At 40.9% G+C, this 23,880-nt stretch overlaps 1 protein-coding gene across 2 annotated transcripts in view; it reads left to right on the forward strand.

The window, feature by feature from the left end:
• myo7aa (myosin VIIAa) overlaps window positions 1-23,880 on the forward strand; it is a 92,407-nt gene that overhangs the window by 13,362 nt on the left and 55,165 nt on the right. Inside the window, exons 1-9 of one of the 2 annotated variants that reach the window (XM_049483714.1) lie at window positions 7,842-8,193; window positions 10,549-10,662; window positions 14,871-15,023; window positions 20,085-20,269; window positions 20,383-20,504; window positions 21,292-21,434; window positions 21,567-21,680; window positions 22,576-22,729; window positions 23,288-23,364. In XM_049483714.1, coding sequence (XP_049339671.1) covers window positions 8,089-8,193; window positions 10,549-10,662; window positions 14,871-15,023; window positions 20,085-20,269; window positions 20,383-20,504; window positions 21,292-21,434; window positions 21,567-21,680; window positions 22,576-22,729; window positions 23,288-23,364 — 1,167 coding nt within the window. In that variant the 5' untranslated portion in view covers window positions 7,842-8,088. Of the gene's footprint in view, window positions 1-7,841; window positions 8,194-10,548; window positions 10,663-14,870; window positions 15,024-20,084; window positions 20,270-20,382; window positions 20,505-21,291; window positions 21,435-21,566; window positions 21,681-22,575; window positions 22,730-23,287; window positions 23,365-23,880 lie in introns of those variants that run through there. The other variant, XM_049483715.1, reaches the window with a different exon arrangement.

The following is a 23,880-nucleotide window of genomic DNA, read 5'->3' on the forward strand; positions in this document are numbered from 1 at the left end:
TAAAAAAGATGCAGAGCTTTCAGACCTCAAATGATGCAAAGAAAACAAGTTCATATTCATAAAGTTTTAAGAGTTCAGAAATCAATATGTGGTGGAATAACTCTGTTTTTAATCAGTTTTCATGCGTCTTGGCATCATGTTCTCCTCCACCAGTCTTACACACTGCTTTTGGATAACTTTATGCTGCTTTACTCCTGGTGCAAAAATTCAAGCAGTTCAGTTTGGTGGTTTGATGGCTTGTGATCATCCATCTTCCTCTTGATTATATTCCAGAGTTTTTCAATTTGGTAAAATCAAAGAAACTTATAATTTTTTTGAAGTGGTCTCTTTACAAAAGTTGTAATGTAAATGCTTTCCAACATCGCTGAGCATGTAACAACGGCAAAATAATACCAAACACTGAATTTCAGTTGTGTAACAATTTTAATAGATTTAAAAGTAGTTTATATTTTTATATTTTTTACTTCTATTTTTTGTATTTTTTTTTCTAATTACAAGGCCAATTACCTAACCCTCTACCCAACTAGGACTCCCCCTATTACTAGTAATTCTGTGGGATTTTAAGGTTCAAGACAGAAACCCATTTAACTGATGGCTTCAAGTTATCAGGAGATGCAGTTTAACACATTTACCCAATTGTTTGAGTTTAAGAGCCGGTGTGCTCAAGGCTGCCTGGGAGATATCTATAATATATATATATAAAATATATATATATAAAATCCAATGAACGTCGCCTCGCTTTGCCAAACATTCACACAAAGCAATCCAGACTGTTCTCATACAGAGTTCCCCAATGGTGGAACTAACTACCTTCCACTACCAGATCAGGAGAATCTCTCACTATCTTTAAGAAACTCCTGAAGACAGAGCTCTTCAAAGAGCACTTACTCTCCTAACACCTCTAACTAACTACCTTCTACTACCAGATCAGGAGAATCTCTCACTATCTTTAATAAACTCCTGAAGACAGAGCTCTTCAAAGAGCACTTACTCTCCTAACACCTCTAACACACTAACTAATTCTAACCTCATCTCCTTCTTCCTCTTCTCTACTCCTCTATCCCATTATTTCCCTCTGACCTCCTTAAGGCCCTATCTATAGATGCTTTATTTTTAACTTCTATTATTTTTGTACTTAACCTCTTCTATTATTTGCACTTCAATATTGTAAGTCGCTTTGGACAAAAGCGTCTGCCAAATGTAATGTAATGTAATGTAATGTATCTGGCTGTAAATTAGCCACAGTGTCAGTGAGACACACTGGGAGCATTGTACCTCAGAGATTATACACCTGCAGGGAGTGAAAGCGCTGACTCAGACAGATGTGTTTTGGTTTTCGAAGGTTCAGAAGGTGATCTCATAGTCTACAAAGGAGGGGCTATTAAGTCCCACCTATTCATGTGATCTCTGTTTTCTGTAGGTATAAAAATTGGTGTATTTTGCTTGTGTGGTCAGAGAGACTTTTCATGGAAGATGACCGATCAGCTTTTTATATGTATTTACGAATTAGATCAGCACTTCGTGCTAATGGGGTTTTAACAAACACAAAGCTACCCATACATCCTTTGCGCAGGTTAATTTTACAGGGTGATGACACCACCCTGTAAATTCGGTCTCTAACATTTACTCTTTTTTACTGAAATCTACATACACCCCTCTGTCAATTATCCCGGTATGGAAAAATGACCTGAATAACGATTTACAAAACATCTCTCCTGACCATATTTGGGGTTTAACATTCATATCCTCAAAAAATCCAAATCACCAAGCAGTCCATTGGAAATGTATACATAGAGCATATTTAACTCCATTGAAGCGATACCACATGCAACTGACAAATTCTCCCTTATGTGATGCGTGTTGCCTAGGGGAATTAGGAACTTTTATGCAATATTTCTGGTCCTGTCCTATATTATCAACGTTCTGGAGTCAATTGACATTGGATATATCCACTCTTATTGAGGAAGAACTACTTTTAACTCCAGACTTATTCTTTCTAAACAACTTCTCTAATCTTAATCTGTCATCATGGCAGAGGAATTTGCTGTTGGCAGCTTTTACAGCTGCAAAACTTCTATTGACAAAACGCTGGGATTTCACATTTCAGTTGTGCAGAAATATTTGGACTCAAACCTTACTGGACATAATACAGTTGTGGTCAAAAGTTTACATACACTTGTAAAAAAAACATAATGTTATGGCTGTCTTGAGTTTTCAATAAGTTCTACAACTCTTATTTTTCTGTGATAGAGTGATCGGAACACATACATGTTTGTCACAAAAAACAGTCATAAAATTTGGTTCTTTCATAAATTTATTATGGGTCTGCTGAAAATGTCACCAAATCTGCTGGGTCAAAAATATACATACAGCAACATTAGTATTTGGTTACATGTCCCTTGGCCATTTTCACGGCAACTAGGCGCTTTTGGTAGCCATCCACAAGCTCCTGGCAAGCTTCAGGTCGAATGTTTGACCACTCTTCTTGACAGAATTGGTGCAGTTCAGCTAAATGTGATGGTTTTCTTGCATGAACCCGTTTCTTTAGCACTGTCCACATGTTCTCAATGGGGTTTAAGTCAGGACTTTGGGAAGGCCATTCTAAAACCTTAATTCTAGCCTGGTTTAGCCATTCCTTTACCACTTTTGATGTGTGTTTTGGGTCATTGTCTTGTTGGAACACCCAACTGCGCCCAAGACCCAACCTTCGGGCTGATGGTTTTAAGTTTTCCTGCAGAATTTGGAGGTAATCCTCCTTCTTCATTATCCCATTTACTTTCTGCAAAGAACCAGTTCCACTGGCAGCAAAACATCCCCAGAGCATAATACTACCACCACCATGCTTGACAGTAGGCATGTTGTTCCGGGGATTAAAGGCCTCACCTTTTCTCCTCCAAACATATTGCTGGGTGTTGTGGCCAAACAGCTCAATTTTTGTTTTGTCTGACCAGAGAACTTTCCTCCAGAAGGTTTTATCTTTGTCCATGTGATCAGCAGCAAACTTCAGCCGAGTCTTAAGGTGCCTTTTCTGGAGCAAGGGCTTCTTTCTTGCACGGCAGCCTCTCAGTCCATGGCGATGTAAAACACGCTTGACTGTGGAGACTGACACCTGTGTTCCATCCTTGCAGGTGGAGACTGACACCTGTGTTCCATCCTTGCAGACCTGCTTCTTGGTGATTCTTGGTTGACTCTTGACCATCCTGACCAATCTCCTCTCGGCAGCATGTGATAGCTTGCGTTTTCTTCCTGATCGTGGCAGTGACACAACTGTTCCATGCACTTTATACTTGCGTATAATTGTCTGCACAGTTGCTCTTGGGACCTGTAGCTGCTTTGAAATGGCTCCAAGTGACTTCCCTGACTTGTTCAAGTCAATAATTCGCTTTTTCAGATCCACACTGAGTTCCTTTGACTTTCCCATTGTAGCTTTTGTAGCTGAGTCTAATCACTGGGTCAAATGAGCCCTATTTAAATGGGCTCATGAGAAGTCAACAGCTGTAGTCAATCAGAATCACTTACAAGAAGTGAAGAGGCCATGACATGAAGCTAATTTGATTGACACAACTCGCTACATCACCAAAATTGACAAATTTTGTTGCTGTATGTATATTTTTGACCCAGCAGATTTGGTGACATTTTCAGCAGACCCATAATAAATTTATGAAAGAACCAAATTTTATGACTGTTTTTTGTGACAAACATGTATGTGTTCCGATCACTCTATCACAGAAAAATAAGAGTTGTAGAACTTATTGAAAACTCAAGACAGCCATAACATTATGTTTTTTTACAAGTGTATGTAAACTTTTGACCACAACTGTATCTATGGAGCTATCAACAGCCCAGATACATGGTGCCAGGACATTGAGAAGGTGGCGGAACGCCTTTGAAAAGGTGAAGCTGCTTCTTGTACTAAAGTGAACTTTCAAAAGTGGACTGTTATGACTGATTGCTGGAGTTATTATACGTTTATTTTATTTTATTTTATTATTATTATTATTATTATTATTTATTTATTTATTTATTTTTTCTTCTCTTTAGAGGCGAAAGTATATTGATATGCCTGGGTGGCGCTGTCAGGAAGGGGGGAGGAAATTGTGAGTGTTTTTAAAAAAAAGAAAGAAAGAAAAACAATTAAAAATAATTGTTCACAAAGATGATGACCGATCAGCCTCTCTTGACTGCATCTTGAAAACTTGGTCTTCAGCCGTAATTATTTCTTTTTTATTATGTTTATTACTTCACTTTAAGCTTTATAGAGATAGAATTGAAAACTTAGTCTGAACCCCCACCCCCCAGTGGGCAGACCGACAAGAAGTGCCATTAAATCTGGATTATTTCTGAAATCAGGCATTTCTATATATTTTTTTTCTTCTAATTTCTATTCCAATTTCTCCCCAATTTATATGGCCAATTACCCAACCTCACTTCTTAGGACTCCCCCTACAGCAAAAAGGCAAGTGTTAAATGAACTCCCACACAGTTGATTTTAACTCTTTTTCAGGGTTTATATAGCTCCACACTCTTTGGAGTTAAATCAACACTTTCAAAATAGTTCAACATTTAACACCTTGCCAGAGTTCCTTTTTAACTCACATTTGTATTTCTTTAACTTCCTAAATTAAAACAAGATTAGTCAACTAATATGACTTTTTATTATTTAATTATTATTCAGGACAGGTTAGCGTGTCATTTTCCATTGTATTTCTTAGTGCATTACCAACACTTTATCACAATTTACTGTACAAAGGATGGTAACTTGCTCTTATAGCCTACAATATATTGGCTAGACAAACAACCATTAAACAAAATATAACACAATACCCAATGAAAGGTAGCCCTGGTGGGCAAGATTTCACACTGATGGTAAGTTAGGATATGGGGGACACACCCATTATGCAAATAACGTGTTTAACTGGGCGAAGTTTAATTAAATCTCTGTGGAGTTGAACAGTATTTATTGTGTTTAGTGGGACTAACACTAAAATATTCAACTCTGTCAAATAACTCCAACACTGAGCACCATTTAACACTGAAAGAGTTAAAATTAAACTTTGAGAGTGAAAATCAACTCTCAGCTGTTTAACTCTACATGAGAAATCAGACTGCCTCTTTTTGAACTGCTGCTGATTCAGCATTGCCGAGTAGCATCACAGCGCTAACACTCGGAGAAAAGCGCAGCGACTCGGTTCTGATACAGCAGCTCACAGACGCAGCATTGTGCTGATCGACATCACCCTAGGAGTGATGAGGGGAAAGAGCGCCATCTACTGTACCCACCCAGAGAGAGCAAGACTAATTGTGCACTCTCTCAGGGCTCTGGCAGCTGATGACAAGCTGCATGAATGGGATTCAAACCAGCGATCTCCTGATCACAGTGGCAGTAGCTATTTTTATTAGTAGGGACCTATTTTTACCTATAAGCAGCCACAACCTTGTTTTGTGTGTGTGTGTGTGTGTGTGTGTGTTGGGGTTTGTGTGTTTGTTTGTAGAGATGAAACAGACTAAAGTGAGCAGCATCATAAGTGTTGATGTCACTCCTGGAAGGCCTGTAGTGACTGATAGTGATCAGTTGCGCACACTGAATAATTTACCTCAAATTGGGAGTTCACATAACCACAGGCTTTCTGAGCAGCTCACAATATCTGTTTCACTGTGTGTGTGTGTGTGTGTGTGTGTGTTCAGTATGAGTATGACACAGGCTCCTCCCTGTGTTGTGAGTTATGTGTGTGTGTGAGCTGTGCTGCTGCTGGGGGGTTTGATGGCTGTTTTATGGGCTGTAGAGGTCAGCAGTGTGGACGCTCGGCTGGATGAGTCTGTAATTTAGAGACACACTGAGCCCATAAAGTGGCTTCATTTGCATTAGAGGGTTTTTTATGAGCTGCGGCCCCTTCTGTAATCTGGGACGATTGTAACAGCCTCATTTCAGTCAGGACGTAAATCATGGCACAGGCTTTAGGTTACAATTTATATACAGCTCTGGAAAAAATTAAGAGAACAGATCAGTTTCTCTGATTTTGCTATTTATAGGTTTATGTTTGAGTAAAATGAACATTGTTGTTTTATTCTATAAACTACAGACAACATTTCTCCCAAATTCCAAATAAAAATATTGTAATTTAGAGCATTTATTTACAGAAAATGAGAAATGCCTGAAATAACAAAAAATATACAGAGCTTTCAGACCTCAAATAATGCAAAGAAAACAAGTTCATATTCATAAAGTTTTAAGAGTTCAGAAATCAGTATTTGGTGGAATAACCCTGATTTTTAATCACAGTTTTTATACATCTTGGCATCATGTTCTCCTCCACCAGTCTTACACACTGCTTTTGTATAACTTTATGCTGCTTTACTCCTGGTGCAAAAATTCAAGCAGTTCAGTTTGGTGGTTTGATGGCTTGTGATCATCCATCTTCCTCTTGATTATATTCCAGAGGTTTTCAATTTGGTAAAATTGAAGAAACTCATCACTGACCACTGACTTTATATAATAATAGAATAGACTCAAACAAAGTCAGTGAGAGTGTCTATTCTAATCTTATATAGAGTTAATTACAGGTAGATATTCTCACTGACCACTGATTTTATGTTTATTTGGGTTTAGTATTCTAATGTTATACTGTATAAGGATAGTTTCAGATAGACACACTCTATGACCACTGACTGTTTATTTGGGTTCAGTATTCTAATGTTGTATAGAGTTAATTACAGGTAAACAATCTCACTGATCACTGACATTATTAATGTTTATATAACATTAGAATAAACCCAAATAGAGTTAATTATAGGTAGATACTCTGACTGACCTCTGCATTTGTGTTTATAAAACTATAGAATAAACATAGCCAGTGAGAGTTTCTACCTGTAATTAACTCTAATATTAGAATAAACATAAACAAACACAAATGCAAAGGTCATTGAGGGTGTCTACCTATAATTAACTCTATATAACATTAAAATAATCCCAAATAGAGTTAATTACAGGTAGATACTCTCACTGACCACTGACTTTTTGTTTATTTGCATTTAGTATTCTGATGTTATACTAAACCCATTAACTCTATATAACATTAGAATAATAAACTAAAAACCTGTGGTCAGTGAGAGTGACCACCTGTAATTAACTCTGTATAACATTAGAATACTAAACCCAAATAAACTAATGGAGTTAATTAGGTAGACACGCATTTACCACTGGCTTTATGTTTATTTGGGTTTAGTATTCTAATGTTATATAGAGTTAATTACAAATAGATACTCTCACTGACCACTGACTTTGTATTATTAGAGTACTAAACCCATATAAACAGTTATAGCGGTGAACACACTCACTGACCACTGACTTTGTTATTTGGGTTTATTCTATTGTTATATAGAGTTATATAGAGTTATATACAGGTGAACACCCTCACTGAACACCATCACTGTCTTTTTGATTGTTCAGGTTTATTATTCTATTGTTATATAGACCTTTCCAGGTTTAAACACTAAGTTTTTCAGTGTTTCAGTGTCCTGACGGCCGGTCTGATGCTGCAGCAGAGGCGCGGGGGAAGGCGAGGGCCGAGACGAGGCTTGTTTGGATGAATTATTCAGACGCTGGTTGCTAGGATTGGGTCCACGTTTGCTGGCTGGACGTGACAGCTGCGTCCTCTGGGTGTAGGGTTCTCCCTGTGGCTGTATTGATTTGCCTGGAGTATATTTACTTAATTAGAAAGCTGTATATTATCAGGGGATCCACCTCCACACCCAGCGTCCCCTCAGTCATCCCTCCTTTTGTAGCAGCAGTCAGCCTGGGGCAGGTGGATGGACGGGGTCTGGGTCTGGGCTGTGCTGGAGGTTGGAGAGAAGTGGATAACTATGTTGTAGTTACTGGAAAAACTAAGGAAAAGTGGGATTCTGCTGGACGTACCTCGCCTAAATGGTCAATTTTCTCACACAGCTTCAACACGGACACGCATACACACCTGCTGAGGAAGTGAGCACATGTGTATATGTGTGTGTGAGGGGTTTTTAGTCGTGGTGGAAGGCTGGGCTGAGTAGTTTTGGACTTGCTGTATGTATGGATGAGAGCTCGCTGTGTGGAGGATGTATAAGCGACGGGATTATGTGGAGCTGTATGAGAAGGATCAGGCCAAATGGGCCCTGCTGAGGAACGTCAACACTGTCTTCAAACACAGCACCCTGCTGCCGGTATGAAATCTGTTTTTTTAATTGAAAGTTACTTTTTTTCAGTAATTCAGATGAAAATGTGAAACTTTTAGCGTTGATGATTATGGCTTACAGTCCATGAAAACCCAAAAATCATTGTCAGAGTCAGAAAATTAGAATATTATATAAGACCAATTGGTACTTTTGGCAGTGTGGGCAGTGTGCCAAGTCCTGCTGGAAAATGAAATCTTCACCTCAATAAAAGTTGTCAGCAAAGAGAAGCATAAAGTGCCGTAAGATTTTGTGGGAAACAAAACTGCACTGATTTTAGACTTGATAATAAAACACAGTGGATCAACACCAGCAGATGACATGTCTCTCCAAACCATCACTGATCATCAGTAAATTTTGCATTTCATTTGTAAATCAAGGGATCAGAGTCTGGAGGAAGAGTGGAGAGACACACAGTCCAAACTGCTCGAGGTCTAGTGTGATGTTTTCAGTCAGTGATGGCTAGCTACGTATCTACTGATATGAGATGCTAACATTTGTTTTTTTATGCTTGTTCTAAAGACAATTGGCATAAAACATTGAAACTATATATTAAACTATTGGAATATAGTGGTTATCTTAATTTTCACAAGGAAAAGTAAGATAATAACTTTTTTGGGTCCCTTGTGCCGCCATGTTGCTTATAATTCTCATTGAAAAATCAGTTTGAAGGACCATGTAACCCAAACACTTCGCCTAACCTATCCCTTGAGACTAAGAAGAATCCGGACATAGGGGTAGGTCCAATTGGTGGGTCCAGTTGGTGGGTCCAATTGGTAGGTCCAATTGGTGGGTCCAATTAGTAGGGCGGAGGAGTAGGTCCAATTAGTAGGTCCAATTGGTGGGTCCAGTTTGTGGGTCCAAGGGATGGGTCTAAGGGTGGGGGCCAGGGCCGATTGGTAGGTCCTATTGGTAGGTTCAATTGGTAGGGCCAGTTGTTCCTATTGGTAGGTTCAATTGGTAGGACCAATTGGTAGGTCCAATTAAGAGGGCGGAGGAGTAGGTCCAATTAGTGGGTCCAATTGGTAGGTCCAATTAGTAGGGCGGAGGAGTAGGTCCAATTAGTGGGTCCAAGGGGTAGGTCCAAGAGTAGGTCCAATTAAAAGGTCCAAGGGGTAGGGCCAAGGGGTGAAATGGGTTTGTACTGAAGTGGCCAGTCAATTACATATTTCATTGAAATGACTGCATTCACTTCATCTGCCAAAAAGTAGATCTTACGGAGATAAGCTTCTGTGTCATGAAATCATTTACTACAAGTGATTGTTTTCTGCTGCAGGATTGACTCCGTGCTCTTTAACTAATGGTCTTTAACTGGTAACTAGAAGTGTTATGTTGCTAGGCAGCTACAAACTACTGGTAATGAACTGCACGGCTTGGTGGATGAATAATTAATGATTTTTATTAGTGGTTAGAAACCTGAGTTACAGTTACAGTTCATAACAGTGAATGATCCATCCATCTAGCAGTGTAGAGTTCATTAACAGTGGGCTACGGCTGCCAAGCAACATTATTCCATAGAGCATACAAGAACATTAATAATTGTGCATTAAAGGTGCTGTATATGATTTTAAAGAACGTTAATTTGGACTTAAACACATTTCTTCCTTTAGGGCACCTTCAGAAGCTTTTCCTCCCAAATCCATGAAACTTTTAGGTTAGCAAACTGTTACAACAATTAGCAAACCAGTTGTGATTGTCTGTAACAAACACTAACAGGACAACAAAACAATACTGACCTATTTCTATAAAACAGCAAAAGTTAATCATGAATACCAACCTATTGAGCAAGAATAGAGCAACATCCTCATCCTTTTTCATGCATTTCAATATTTAAAACACTTTCCATCATCCAGAAGCCTTACTTTGACAGTCCAACGTTACGTCATTAATGAGATTTTTTAACTTCTTCTGAACACTTCATTGCGCTTATCCAACATGACTATGCTTGTCTACTTGCATTGAAGACACTGAAGATACTATACTATGTCCAGCTGCTTCACCAGATCTAACCCTGATTGAAAATGTGTGGGATGCTATTGGACAAGCTACCAACACTCCCAACATCCCTACCACACAATCTGTAGGACCTGTGTAATAATATTGGAGAATATTCCATTAGGAACCTCTACAACTCTCTGAACCTCTACAGCTCACTAAGACATCTAGTATTGAGTTTGCATCTAAGTCTAAATATTTAATAGTGAATTGTTCCTGGTACCTTCATCTCATTTTTGAATAGCATTGCAGTACTTCCTTCTATTTTTTGCCAGTGTTTCATTCTTCGACTGTGAGTGTAGAACCAGAACCAGAACCAGATATGGACTCTGTTGATCTGTTGTGTTTCAGGGGGACTATGTGTGGTTGGACCTGAAGACTGGCCGAGAGTTCGACGTGCCTGTAGGAGCCGTGGTGAAGCTGTGTGACTCGGGTCAGATCCAGGTTCTGGATGATGAAGGAAACGTGAGTTATGGATTTATTTCATCCCTGCTAAAGATTTAAACAAAGATATTCAGAAACAAGTGAATGAGTAGACATACAACGAAAGGTGTTTTTAGTAAAGTGGCCAGAGAGAAAAAGGACAAGGTACAGTGACTTGCAAAAGTGTTCATACCCCTTGAACTTTTTTCCTTTTTTTTTTTTTACATTTTGTCATCTTACAGCCACAAACTTAAATGTATTTTATTGAGATTTCAAGTGATAGACAAACAAAAGTATTGCGTAATTGTGAAGTGGAGCAAAAATGAAACCTGATTTTCAACATTTGAGTCTTATCAAAATCTGAAAATTCTCATGTGCAAAGGTATTCAGCCCCCCTATATCAATACTTAATGATAGATAGATAGATAGATAGATAGATAGATAGATAGATAGATAGATAGATAGATAGATAGATAGATAGATGGATAGATACTTTATTTATCCCGAAGGAAATTTAGGCATCCAGCAGCAACAACACAATACAAGAAGAAACATATTTAAACATAAATTAAAACAAAGAAGAATAGAAAATATATAAGGCTATAAAAAAACTTACTATACAAGGTAAAGATATATCTGTAAATGGAGATGTGCAGTAGATGTTGCTAATGGTCAATGGACCCACCTTTCGCTGCAATTACAGCTGCGAGTCGTTTGGGGTTGGTCTCTACCAGCTTTGTGCATCTAGAGACTTTTTAGAGATTTTTATCCCATTCTTCTTTATAAAACAGCTGAAGCTCAGTCAGGTTGGATGGGGAGCGTCTGTGAACAGTAATTTGTATGCTTCTCCACAGAAGCTCAATGTGATTTAAGACTGGATCATTCTAACACATAAATATACTCTGATCTAAATCATTTCACTGTAGCTCTGGCTGTATGTTTAGGGTCATCGTCTTTCCGGAAGCTGAATCTCCCTCCCAGTCTCAAGTCTTTTACAGCCTCCAACAGGTTTTCTTCCAGGATTGTCCTGTATTTATCTCCATCCATCTTCCCATCAAATCTGACCAACTTCCCTTTCTCTGCGGAAGAAAAGCTTCCCCACAGCATGATGCTGCCATCACCATGTTTCACAGTGGGAATTATGTGTTCAGGATGACGACCAGTGTTCACTTTCCACCACACACCATGCTCCATTTAGGCTAGAAAGTTCAACTTTGGTCTGGTCTGACCACAGAACCTTCTTCCACATATTTCCCGTGGTTCTACATAGTTTGTAGCTACAAACCGCAAACAGCACTTCTTATATATTTCTTTCAACAATGGTTTTCTTCTTGCCGCTCTTTCTTAAAGGCCAAATTGTGGAGCACATGACTTATGATAGTTGTCCTGTTGACAGATTCTCCTGATCCACCTGAGCTGTGGATTTCTGCAGCTCCTCCAGAGTGACCATGGGCCTCTTGGCTGCTTCTCTGATCAGCCAAGATGATGCTCTCCTTGCTCGATCTGTCAGTTTTAGTGGGTCATTGCCATGTCTTGGTAGGTTTGTAGTTGTAGAATACTTTTTCAATTTTTGGATTATGGGTTGAACAGTGCTTCGTGGGATGCTCAAAGCATGGGATATGTTTTTATAACCGTACCCTACTTTGAACTTCTTCACTTAAACCGGGTACCTGGTCTTTATGATGCTGACTGTTCACTAAGGCCTTAATAGAACAGCTGTATGTTACTGAGACTAAATTACACACAGATGGATTCACTAATTAAGTGACTTCTAAAGGCAATTGACTGAACTGGATTTTATTTAGGGGTGTCAGAGTAAAGGGGGGTGAATACTTTTGCACAATTTCTATTTGATTCTTATTTTGAAAACCATGTATTATTTTTATTTCACTTAACAGTGATGTGCTACTTTGTGTGGGTCTATCACTTTAAAACTCAACAAAATATATTTACATTTTTGGTTGTAAGGTGAGAAAATGTAGAAAAAGTTCAAGGGATATAAATACGGACTGAAAGGTATTTCTAATAAAGTGGCCAGTCAGTGGAAGCACAAGGTTGAGTAGGTAGGTGTTTCTAATAAAGTGGCCACAGTGAGTGGAAGCACAAGGTTGAGTAGGTGTTTCTAATATAGTGGCCACAGTGAGTGGAAGCACAAGGCTGAGTAGGTGTTTCCAATAAAGTGGCCACAGTGAGTGGAAGCACATGGTTGAGTAGGTAGGTGTTTCTAATAAAGTGGCCACAGTGAGTGGAAGCACAAGGTTGAGTAGGTGTTTCTAATAAAGTGGCCACAGTGAGTTTAGGAAGCACAAGGTTGAGTAGGTGTTTCTAATAAAGTGGCCAGTCAGTGGAAGCACAAGGTTGAGTAGGTAGGTGTTTCTAATAAAGTGGCCACAGTGAGTGGAAGCACAAGGTTGAGTAGGTAGGTGTTTCTAATAAAGTGGCCACAGTGAGTGGAAGCACAAGGCTGAGTAGGTGTTTCCAATAAAGTGGCCACAGTGAGTGGAAGCACATGGTTGAGTAGGTAGGTGTTTCTAATAAAGTGGCCACAGTGAGTGGAAGCATAAGGTTGAGTAGGTGTTTCTAATAAAGTGGCCACAGTGAGTTTAGGAAGCACAAGGTTGAGTAGGTGTTTCTAATAAAGTGGCCACAGTGAGTGGAAGCACAAGGTGGAGTAGGTGTTTCTAATAAAGTGGCCAAAGTGAGTGGAAGCACAAGGTTAAGTAGGTAGGTGTTTCTAATAAAGTGGCCACAGTGAGTGAAAGCACAAGGTTGAGTAGGTAGGTGTTTCTAATAAAGTGGCCACAGTGAATGGAAGCACAAGGTTGAGTAGGTGTTTCTAATAAAGTGGCCACACTGAGTTTGGGAAGCACGTGGTTGTGTAGGTGTTTCTAATAAAGTGGCCACAGTGAGTAGAAGTAGAGGCACAAGGTGGAGTAGGTGTTTCTAATAAAGTGGCCACAGTGAGTAGAAGTAGAGGCACAAGGTGGAGTAGGTGTTTCTAATAAAGTGGCCACAGTGAGTGGAAGCACAAGGTTGAGTAGGTGTTTCTAATAAAGTGGCCACAGTGAGTGGAAGCACAAGGTTGAGTAGGTGTTTCTAATAAAGTGGCCACAGTGAGTGGAAGCACAATGTTGAGTAGGTAGGTGTTTCTAATAAAGTGGCCACAGTGAGTGGAAGCACAAGGTTGAGTAGGTGTTTCTAATAAAGTGGCCACAGTGAGTGGAAGCACAAGGTGGAGTAGGTGTTTCTAATAAAGTGGCCACAGTGAGTGGAAGCACAAGGTGGAGTAGGTGTTTCTAATAAAGTGGCCACAGTGAGTGGAAGCACAAGGTTGAGTAGGTGTTTCTAATAAAGTGGCCACAGTGAGTGGAAGCACAAGGTGGAGTAGGTGTTTCTAATAAAGTGGCCACAGTGAGTGGAAGCACAAGGTTGAGTAGGCGTTTCTAATAAAGTGGCCAGTCAGTGAGTGGAAGCACAAGGTTGAGTAGGTGTTTCTAATAAAGTGGCCACAGTGAGTGGAAGCACAAGGTGGAGTAGGTGTTTCTAATAAAGTGGCCAAAGTGAGTGGAAGCACAAGGTTGAGTAGGTGTTTCTAATAAAGTGGCCACAGTGAGTGGAAGCACAAGGTTGAGTAGGTAGGTGTTTCTAATAAAGTGGCCACAGTGAGTGGAAGCACAAGGTTGAGTAGGTAGGTGTTTCTTATAAAGTGGCCACAGTGAGTGGAAGCACAAGGTTGAGTAGGTGTTTCCAATAAAGTGGCCACAGTGAGTGGAAGCACAGGGTTGAGTAGGTGTTTCCAATAAAGCGGCCACAGTGAGTGGAAGCACAAGGTTGAGTAGGTGTTTCTAATAAAGTGACCACACTGAGTTTGGGAAGCACATGGTTGTGTAGGTGTTTCTAATAAAGTGGCCACAGTGAGTAGAAGCACAAGGTTGAGTAGGTGTTTCTAATAAAGTGGCCACAGTGAGTGGAAGCACAAGGTTGAGTAGGTGTTTCTAATAAAGTGGCCACAGTGAGTGGAAGCACAAGGTTGAGTAGGTGTTTCTAATAAAGTGGCCACAGTGAGTGGAAGCACAAGGTTGAGTAGGTGTTTCTAATAAAGTGGCCAGTCAGTGAGTGGAAGCACAAGGTTGAGTAGGTAGGTGTTTCTAATAAAGTGGCCACAGTGAGTGGAAGCACAAGGTTAAGTATATATGTTACACAGCAGAATATTATAATAAATATTATAATAAAATCTCTCTTTTTTTTAGGAACACTGGATCTCCCCCCAGAATGCCACCAATATTAAGCCCATGCACCCCACCTCCATCCACGGGGTGGAGGACATGATTCGGCTGGGGGATCTGAACGAGGCGGGGATTCTCCGTAACCTGCTGATCCGCTATAGAGAACACCTCATATATGTACGTACACTTACTCTTTAAATCAGTTGTGCTTTACTAGTGACTCATTTTTTTGTAAAGGTTGTTCAGTATGACTGAAACAAAGTGTGTCATGAAATACAAAATAATTTTAGAATGTTTTTACTAGTGCTGGGCGGTATTTTTTTTTGAGACAGAACAAGAGGGCAGGAGTGCATTTCTTGACCCTCAGTGAACCCCAGCTTAAAGTTTCAGTGTTTGTAATACAGTAGGGATTGGCATTAGACAGCCAAGTTGTTTGAACTGTAATGAACAATACTATAAAAAAAATAAACAATAAAGTGCTTTTCTGGTGAGCTTTTGTTTACATTCCTCCCCCCTCTCGCTGTCGCACTCGGCGTGACTTTAGTTTCTGCCCATTCTTGGCTCCCTATCTTCTTATATGGACGCTCTTTTCCTTGCCGTCTCCCAAATCATTAGCCAGGGCAGCTATAGTGTATTGGACGGCGACCCTGGTGACAGGAGTTCGATCCCGCGTGAGGGGCTGTGTAGTTATTTATTTTTCCCTTTTTTCTGGGCTTTACCTGCTTTGAGATTAACTGCTCTGCAATTGGGTTCAACGACCCTCTAGGCTGGAGAGCTACTAGTCTGTAGCGCTCTATCCCATTACACTTCATTTTCCAAAACAGATTTTTTTTTTGTGACCCACCAAATTAGGGCTTGAAAAAATAAACTTAATTGCCGACCCCTGTAGTACAGTATAGTACAGCTTGATTCAGGTTTTTATGGTTTTACAATAAGATAACAATCTATGGAGCAACCCAGTCTTATCCTGCACCCCCTTAACAAGTGTTGGTTTATAAGCTGTCCTCAGTCACCCTTCTCTCTCCTGTCCTGTCTTCTCCTCCTCTTCCTTCTGTCTCGTTCTTCTTGTTTAAGACGAACTGCGGAGGCCGGGTAAGTACAGTACTGAGCCCACGCATGGCTGCCCGCCGTCCATCAGCTCGCTCTGAGCGAGTGTGTTTGCGTTACAGCGCTCCATTTCAGCATGGCTCCGCCGCCCCGCAGTAACCAGACACCGAGACGCGAAAGCCGAGACGGCGTCCACTCTCCTCATTCTCTCACTCATCAGCACACACTGCTCGCGTAGAGTCATCAGCACACACTGCTCACCTAGAGTCATTAGCACACACTGCTCGCGTAGAGTCACCAGCACACACTGCTCACCTAGAGTCATCAGCACACACTGCTCGCGTAGAGTCACCAGCACACACTGCTCACCTAGAGTCATCAGCACACACTGCTCACCTAGAGTCATCAGCACACACTGCTCGCGTAGCGTCATCAGCACGCACTGCTCGCGTAGAGTCACCAGCACACACTGCTCACCTAGAGTCATCAGCACACACTGCTCGCGTAGCGTCATCAGCACGCACTGCTCGCGTAGCGTCATCAGCACGCACTGCTCGCGTAGAGTCACCAGCAAACACTGCTCACCTAGAGTCATCAGCACACACTGCTCACCTAGAGTCATCAGCACACACTGCTCGCGTAGCGTCATCAGCACGCACTGCTCGCGTAGAGTCACCAGCACACACTGCTCACCTAGAGTCATCAGCACACACTGCTCGCGTAGAGTCATCAGCACACACTGCTCACCTAGAGTCATCAGCACACACTGCTCGCGTAGCGTCATCAGCACGCACTGCTCGCGTAGCGTCATCAGCACGCACTGCTCGCGTAGAGTCACCAGCAAACACTGCTCACCTAGAGTCATCAGCACACACTGCTCACCTAGAGTCATCAGCACACACTGCTCGCGTAGCGTCATCAGCACGCACTGCTCGCGTAGAGTCACCAGCACACACTGCTCACCTAGAGTCATCAGCACACACTGCTCGCGTAGAGTCATCAGCACACACTGCTCACCTAGAGTCATCAGCACACACTGCTCGCGTAGAGTCATCAGCACACACTGCTCACCTAGAGTCACCAGCACACACTGCTCGCGTAGAGTCACCAGCACACACTGCTCACCTAGAGTCATCAGCACACACTGCTCACCTAGTCATCAGCACACACTGCTCGCATAGCGTCATCAGCACGCACTGCTCGCGTAGAGTCACCAGCACACACTGCTCACCTAGAGTCATCAGCACACACTGCTCGCGTAGCGTCATCAGCACGCACTGCTCGCGTAGAGTCACCAGCACACACTGCTCGCGTAGAGTCATCAGCACACACTGCTCACCTAGAGTCATCAGCACACACTGCTCGCGTAGTGTCATCAGCACGCACTGCTCGCGTAGAGTCACCAGCACACACTGCTCACCTAGAGTCATCAGCACACACTGCTCGCGTAGTCATCAGCACACACTGCTCACCTAGAGTCATCAGCACACACTGCTCGCGTAGAGTCATCAGCACGCACTGCTCACGTAGAGTCACCAGCACACACTGCTCACCTAGAGTCATCAGCACACACTGCTCGTGTAGAGTCATCAGCACACACTGCTCACCTAGAGTCATCAGCACACACTGCTCGCGTAGCGTCATCCGCACACACTGCTCGCGTAGCGTCATCAGCACGCACTGCTCGCGTAGCGTCATCAGCATGGCTGTGTAGGACATCACACACTGCACCCTGACTCCTGCATGTTCCCACCTTCATTTACAAGAACCTGAATGATGGTTATAGATCTGAACTGGTTATCACTGTAATTTGGATGGTCCATCATGGAGATGCCTCATCGATGCTCAACTGACTATATGTCCATTAAATACAACTGAATTCTAAGGTGAAAGTAAATGATTCCTATTAAATGTAACCATACACCTCAACATTTTGTGGCTAAGTTTAGGGTAAGATTTAAGGTTAGAGTTAGGTTTTAGGGTTGGTTCATGGTTAAGAGTAGGTTTAGAGTTAAATTTAAGGTTTGGGGTAAGATTTAAAGGTTAGGGTTAGGTTTTAGGGTTGGTTCATGGTTGAGCTTGGGGTTGGGGTTAGGTTTTAGGGTTGTGTTTTTAGGGTTGGTTCATGGTTGAGCTTGGGGTTGGGGTTAGGATTTAGGGTTGGTTCATGGTTAAGCTTGGGGTTAGGGTTAGGTTTTAGGGTTGTGTTTTTAGGGTTGATTCTTGGTTGAGCTTGGGTTAGGGTTAGGTTTTAGGATTGTGTTTTTAGGGTTGATTCATGGTTGAGCCTGGGGTTAGGGTTAGGTTTTAGGGTTGATTCATGGTTGAGCTTGGGGTTGGGGTTAGGTTTTAGGGTTGTGTTTTTAGGGTTGATTCTTGGTTGAGCTTGGGCTTAGGGTTAGGTTTTAGGGTTGTGTTTTTAGGGTTGATTCATGGTTGAGCTTGGGGTTAGGGTTAGGTTTTAGGGTTAATTCATGGTTGAGCTTGGGGTTGGGGTTAGGTTTTAGGGTTGTGTTTTTAGGGTTGATTCTTGGTTGAGCTTGGGGTTAGGGTTCGGTTTTAGGGTTGTGTTTTTAGGGTTGATTCTTGGTTGAGCTTGGGGTTAGGGTTAGGTTTTAGGGTTGTGTTTTTAGGGTTGATTCATGGTTGATCTTGGGGTTAGGGTTAGGTTTTAGGGCTGATTCATGGTTGAGCTTGGGGTTAGGGTTAGGTTTTAGGGTTGATTCATGGTTGAGCTTGGGGTTGGGGTTAGGTTTTAGGGTTGATTCATGGTTGAGCTTGGGGTTGGGGTTAGGTTTTAGGGTTGTGTTTTTAGGGTTGATTCTTGGTTGAGCTTGGGGTTAGGGTTAGGTTTTAGGGTTAATTCATGGTTGAGCTTGGGGTTAGGGTTAGGTTTTAGGGTTGTGTTTTTAGGGATGATTCATGTTGAGCTTGGGGTTAGGGTTAGGTTTTAGGGTTGATTCATGGTTGAGCTTGGGGTTAGGGTTAGGTTTTAGGGTTGGTTCATGTTTGAGGTTAGGTTTGGGGTGAGATTTAAGGTTAGGGTTAGGTTTAACTGTTGATTCAAGATTGAGGTTAGGGTTGGGGTAAGATTTAAGGTTAGGGTTAGGTTTTAGGGTTGATTCATGGTTGAGCTTGGGGTTAGGGTTAGGTTTTAGGGTTGTGTTTTTAGGGTTGATTTATGGTTGAGGTTAGGTTTGGGGTGAGATTTAAGGTTAGGGTTAGGTTTTAGGGTTGATTCATGGTTGAGGTTAGGATTGGGGTAAGATTTAAGGTTAGGGTTAGGTTTTAGGGTTGATTCATGGTTGAGGTTAGGATTGGGGTAAGATTTAAGGTTAGGGTTAGGTTTTAGGGTTCATTCAAGATTGAGGTTAGGATTGGGGTAAGATTTAAGGTTAGGGTTAGGTTTTAGGGTTCATTCAAGATTGAGGTTAGGATTGGGGTAAGATTTAAGGTTAGGGTTAGGTTTTAGGGTTGATTCATGGTTGAGCTTGGGGTTAGGGTTAGGTTTTAGGGTTGTGTTTTTAGGGTTGATTTATGGTTGAGGTTAGGTTTGGGGTGAGATTTAAGGTTAGGGTTAGGTTTTAGGGTTGATTCATGGTTGAGGTTAGGATTGGGTTAAGATTTAAGGTTAGGGTTAGGTTTTAGGGTTGATTCATGGTTGAGGTTAGGATTGGGGTAAGATTTAAGGTTAGGGTTAGGTTTTAGGGTTCATTCAAGATTGAGGTTAGGATTGGGGTAAGATTTAAGGTTAGGGTTAGGTTTAAGGGTTGATTCATGGCTGAGGTTAGGTTTAGGGTTAGATTTAAGGTTAGGGTTAGATTTAATGGTTGAGGTTATGGCTAGTTTTAAGATTTAGGTTAAGCTTTGGGTTAGGACCAGGGTTTAGAGGTGATTAATGTTTGAGGTTAGCAGTGGGGTATAAACTGCATGAATAAATATGTAATCATGGTCATCTCAAACTTCATAGAGCTGAGTTGAAAAAAGTATATGTTTAAAATAGTGGGAAAACTTTACATTACAACAGTTAATAATACTGATTATGTTAAATAGTTAAACAATTTCCCAACTAATTATTGACACTAGTTAAGACATTATCCTGCTTAAAATGGCATTTTTAAGCTCTGCCTTGTGGTGTATATTTGACTCTATGAGATCCTAAATTAATTGCACTTATTTGCCCCTCTTTAGACGTACACAGGGTCAATCCTGGTGGCGGTAAACCCGTACCAGCTGCTGCCCATCTACACAGCAGACCAGATCCGCCTGTACACCAACAAGAAGATCGGAGAGATGCCCCCTCACATCTTCGCCATCGCCGACAACTGCTACTTCAACATGCAGAGGAACAACAAGGACCAGTGCTGCATCATCAGGTCTGATTCATTCATTTCTGATCTCCCAGAAGATCAGCTGTTTACTCACCAGCAGAAACCCTTACTTAGATAAAATACTGTCTGACTGTGTTTATTCTAACTGCCTCTCTCAGTGGTGAGTCCGGAGCGGGGAAGACTGAGAGCACCAAGCTGATCCTGCAGTTTCTGGCGGCCATCAGCGGTCAGCACTCCTGGATTGAGCAGCAAGTGCTGGAGGCCAATCCCATACTGGAGGGTGAGATATAATGGAGCGTCTAGTAGCGTCCCACATCTGCTCATCTTAGAATTAAAAGTTTAATATTATCGTAAATCTTGAGACTTGGTTCACGCAAAGAGTGGCGTGAACGGTGTCAACAACCAATAGGAGAGCTACAGGTAGCCACAAGGCAAGAATATTTCACATGACTGTTTACTAACGTTTACTAACGTTTACTACTTTAATATGTACAGTATTTTAAACACAGGTATTACTTTAAAGTCATTATATTTAAAGATATTTCATTTTGCACTACTACTATTTTTGTTACAATTTCGCAAGAAGTATGTTCTTTATTGCATTAATTCTATCTAAAACAAAGGAAAATGCAAGGTTGTAGCAAAAAAAGGGGGAAAGAAGCATATAGGTAGAGATAAACACAAAATGTATTCTATTGAAAAAAAATATCAAGAACTAACAGTGTAGTAAAAAAATAAACTGTTGATGGGGACAAATGTTGTGAGTCTTTGATAAATCACAGTATTGATATACACATTATTTGTAACTTAATAGAAGCATGATGTGAAATAATCTTGCAAATAGTGACCCTGCAAGATCCCCAGTCTTTACAAAATCTTAGCCTATGACTTAAAAGTCTGGAAGTAAAAGTCTGTGACTTGTCTTAAGATGTGAGAGGGTGTCAGACTTTAGTCTGTAAAAAGTTTTTTCCAGAGCTTTAATGTCAAGTATAAACCAGTGCGAACGAGATGAGGAGCGTGCCTAAGCATTTAAATGAGATTTTATAATGATTGTTTTTTCTATACAGCCTTCGGGAATGCCAAGACCATCCGGAATGACAACTCCAGCCGATTTGGGAAATACATAGACATCCACTTCAACAAGAGAGGGGCAATAGAGGGAGCAAAAATCGAGCAGTACCTGCTGGAGAAGTCCAGAGTGTGTCGACAGGTATAAAACCCTGGAGAGCCGTATCACAGCTGTCGTTTAAAGGGTTAAGATCTCCACTGTCTCATCTGACCTTCTCTTTCTCTCTCTCTCTCTCTCTCTCTCTCTCTCTATCTCTCTCTTTCTCTCTTTCAGGCCAGAGATGAGAGGAATTATCATATCTTCTACTGCATGCTGAAGGGGATGACTTCAGATCAGAAGAAGAAACTTGGCCTGGGAAAAGCCACAGACTACACCTACCTCACTATTGTGAGTGAAGATGATGTTACCACTTAATTCAGTGTGTAATAATACACCCATGTAGACACACACACACACACACACACACACACACACACACTTTTGGTTAAATACCTGGAGAGAGCTTAAAGTCATACATATAATCTCTCTACTATGTCGAAACCTCATCTCTATTTTTTGCTGTTTTCCAATTTTTTTTTTCATGTAATGTTTATTTGAAAGTTGTTCATGATGTACAGACCAATAGAAATCCTGCAGAATTACTTTATTTTTTTATTTTGACTTCCATTAAAATTATTTTTGCAATTTCACACCAACAGCATCAATATGTTTAATCATGGAAATAATAGTATATTTTCCAAAATGTTTATATGTTTATATGTTTTATATTATCTTATAACAGGGTTCGTTTGGTCATCAAAAGACCTGGAAAACTCATGGAATTTGAAAATAAAGCAATTTCCAGGCCTCAATTGGTTTTATTTATAAAAAAATAAAAATATCCAGAAAATTTGGGGAAAAGTCATGGAAATTTGGTCTACAAATCTTTGTGTTTCAGTTCATCGATGGAGAAAATCTATTTTTATCTAAAAAATACATCAGCTCAGAGTTAATCCAGTATTTTAACCATACACAATAGAGCTCTCAGGGTCTGACACACATTTTATTATTAGAAATTGTGTGTCACTAATTTTATCTGATTCATTTTAGACCTACTATAATCAATTTCGATTATAGTTTTAGTTGATTTTTGGTTTTATTGTCTGTTTCTGTGCTGATGTTTTAAAATAAATTGCCTTGAAGGCCTGAAATATAATGGAAATGTATTGGTTAAAACATGTATAATCAGAATTACGGGAGTTTTACTATGTTTTACTGGTGTGTTATTTCTGTCTGTGTTCAGGGAAACTGCACGGTGTGTGATGGTCGGGATGATCAGAAGGAATACTCCAACATTCGCTCAGCCATGAAGGTGCTCATGTTCACGGATACGGAGAACTGGGAGATCTCCAAACTGCTGGCCTCCATCCTGCACATGGGAAATCTCCACTATGAAGGTGAGACACACTGTCGAGACTGTGACAAGCTGCCGGTGCTCAGAGGGAGCAAAATTGGCCCTGCTCCCTCCGGGTGGGTAGATGGCGCTGTCTCCCCACATAACTCCTAGGGTGATGTCCACAGCACAAGGCTGCGTCTGTGAGCTGATGTATCAGAACCGAGTCGCTGCACTTTCCTCCGAGCGTCAGCGCTGTGATGCTGCTCGGCAATGCTGCATCAGCACCAGCTCAAAAAGAGGCGGAGTCTGATATCACATGTATCGGAGGAAGCATGTGTTAGTCTTCACCATACTGGTGTGTTGGGGCAATACTAGTGATGGGGGGAGTCCTAATGAGTGGGTTGTGTAATTGGCTGTGTAAATTGGGGAGAAAATGGAAAACATAAAATTAGAAATAATTTAATTAGTGTATATTGGAGTTGATTATTTGAATGCCATATTCATCAAGGGTCAGTGTCTGACCACAAGACTGATCAAGCTCCCTTGAAATGAGTAAAGTGGCCAGAATGAGTGTGTGTGTTTTTGCAGGATCCTCTAACTCTGGTTCATTGTTTCTCAGCTCGGACGTATGATAACCTGGATGCCTGTGAGGTGGTGCGCTGTGCTGATCTGACCACCGCTTCAAAACTGCTGGAGGTAAAACCAGAAGAGTTCATGCATCTCTCCTGTTTCACTGTATGTGATGTAGTGCTGTATCTACACTGGAAAAATGTGTATCATACATTTCACAAAAATCTGCATACCCCAGGAAACCATTTATAGTTTTAAACATATTTAAACTCATGGCTGATTTATTTTAATTTGAACAATATTAACACAGTTAAAGGAGAACTCTGGTGTAAAATGGACTTTTGTTGTAGTAAAACCTGATAAAAAAAATACTAACCTTTGTTGGATAGCCCACCTCCGCTCTCCTACAGCTTTCTGAGATCCAGTATTTTATGCTATTTGCCAAGGGGTTTTTACAATGGCTGCTTCAGTGCATATTTTGCCACAATAAATCACTTTTTACATCGTTATTCAGGCTCAAAGTAGCTCCACACCTCCTTAATAAAATCCGGAGAGCCCTGACATTTAAAACAAGGCATTAATAACTTTTAAAAAAGTGCACAAGAAGCTTATTAAAAAAAAAAAAACACTGTTTACATCCCA

This window comes from Astyanax mexicanus, chromosome 9 (genome assembly GCF_023375975.1).
Source record: "Astyanax mexicanus isolate ESR-SI-001 chromosome 9, AstMex3_surface, whole genome shotgun sequence".
NCBI lineage: Eukaryota > Metazoa > Chordata > Actinopteri > Characiformes > Acestrorhamphidae > Astyanax > Astyanax mexicanus.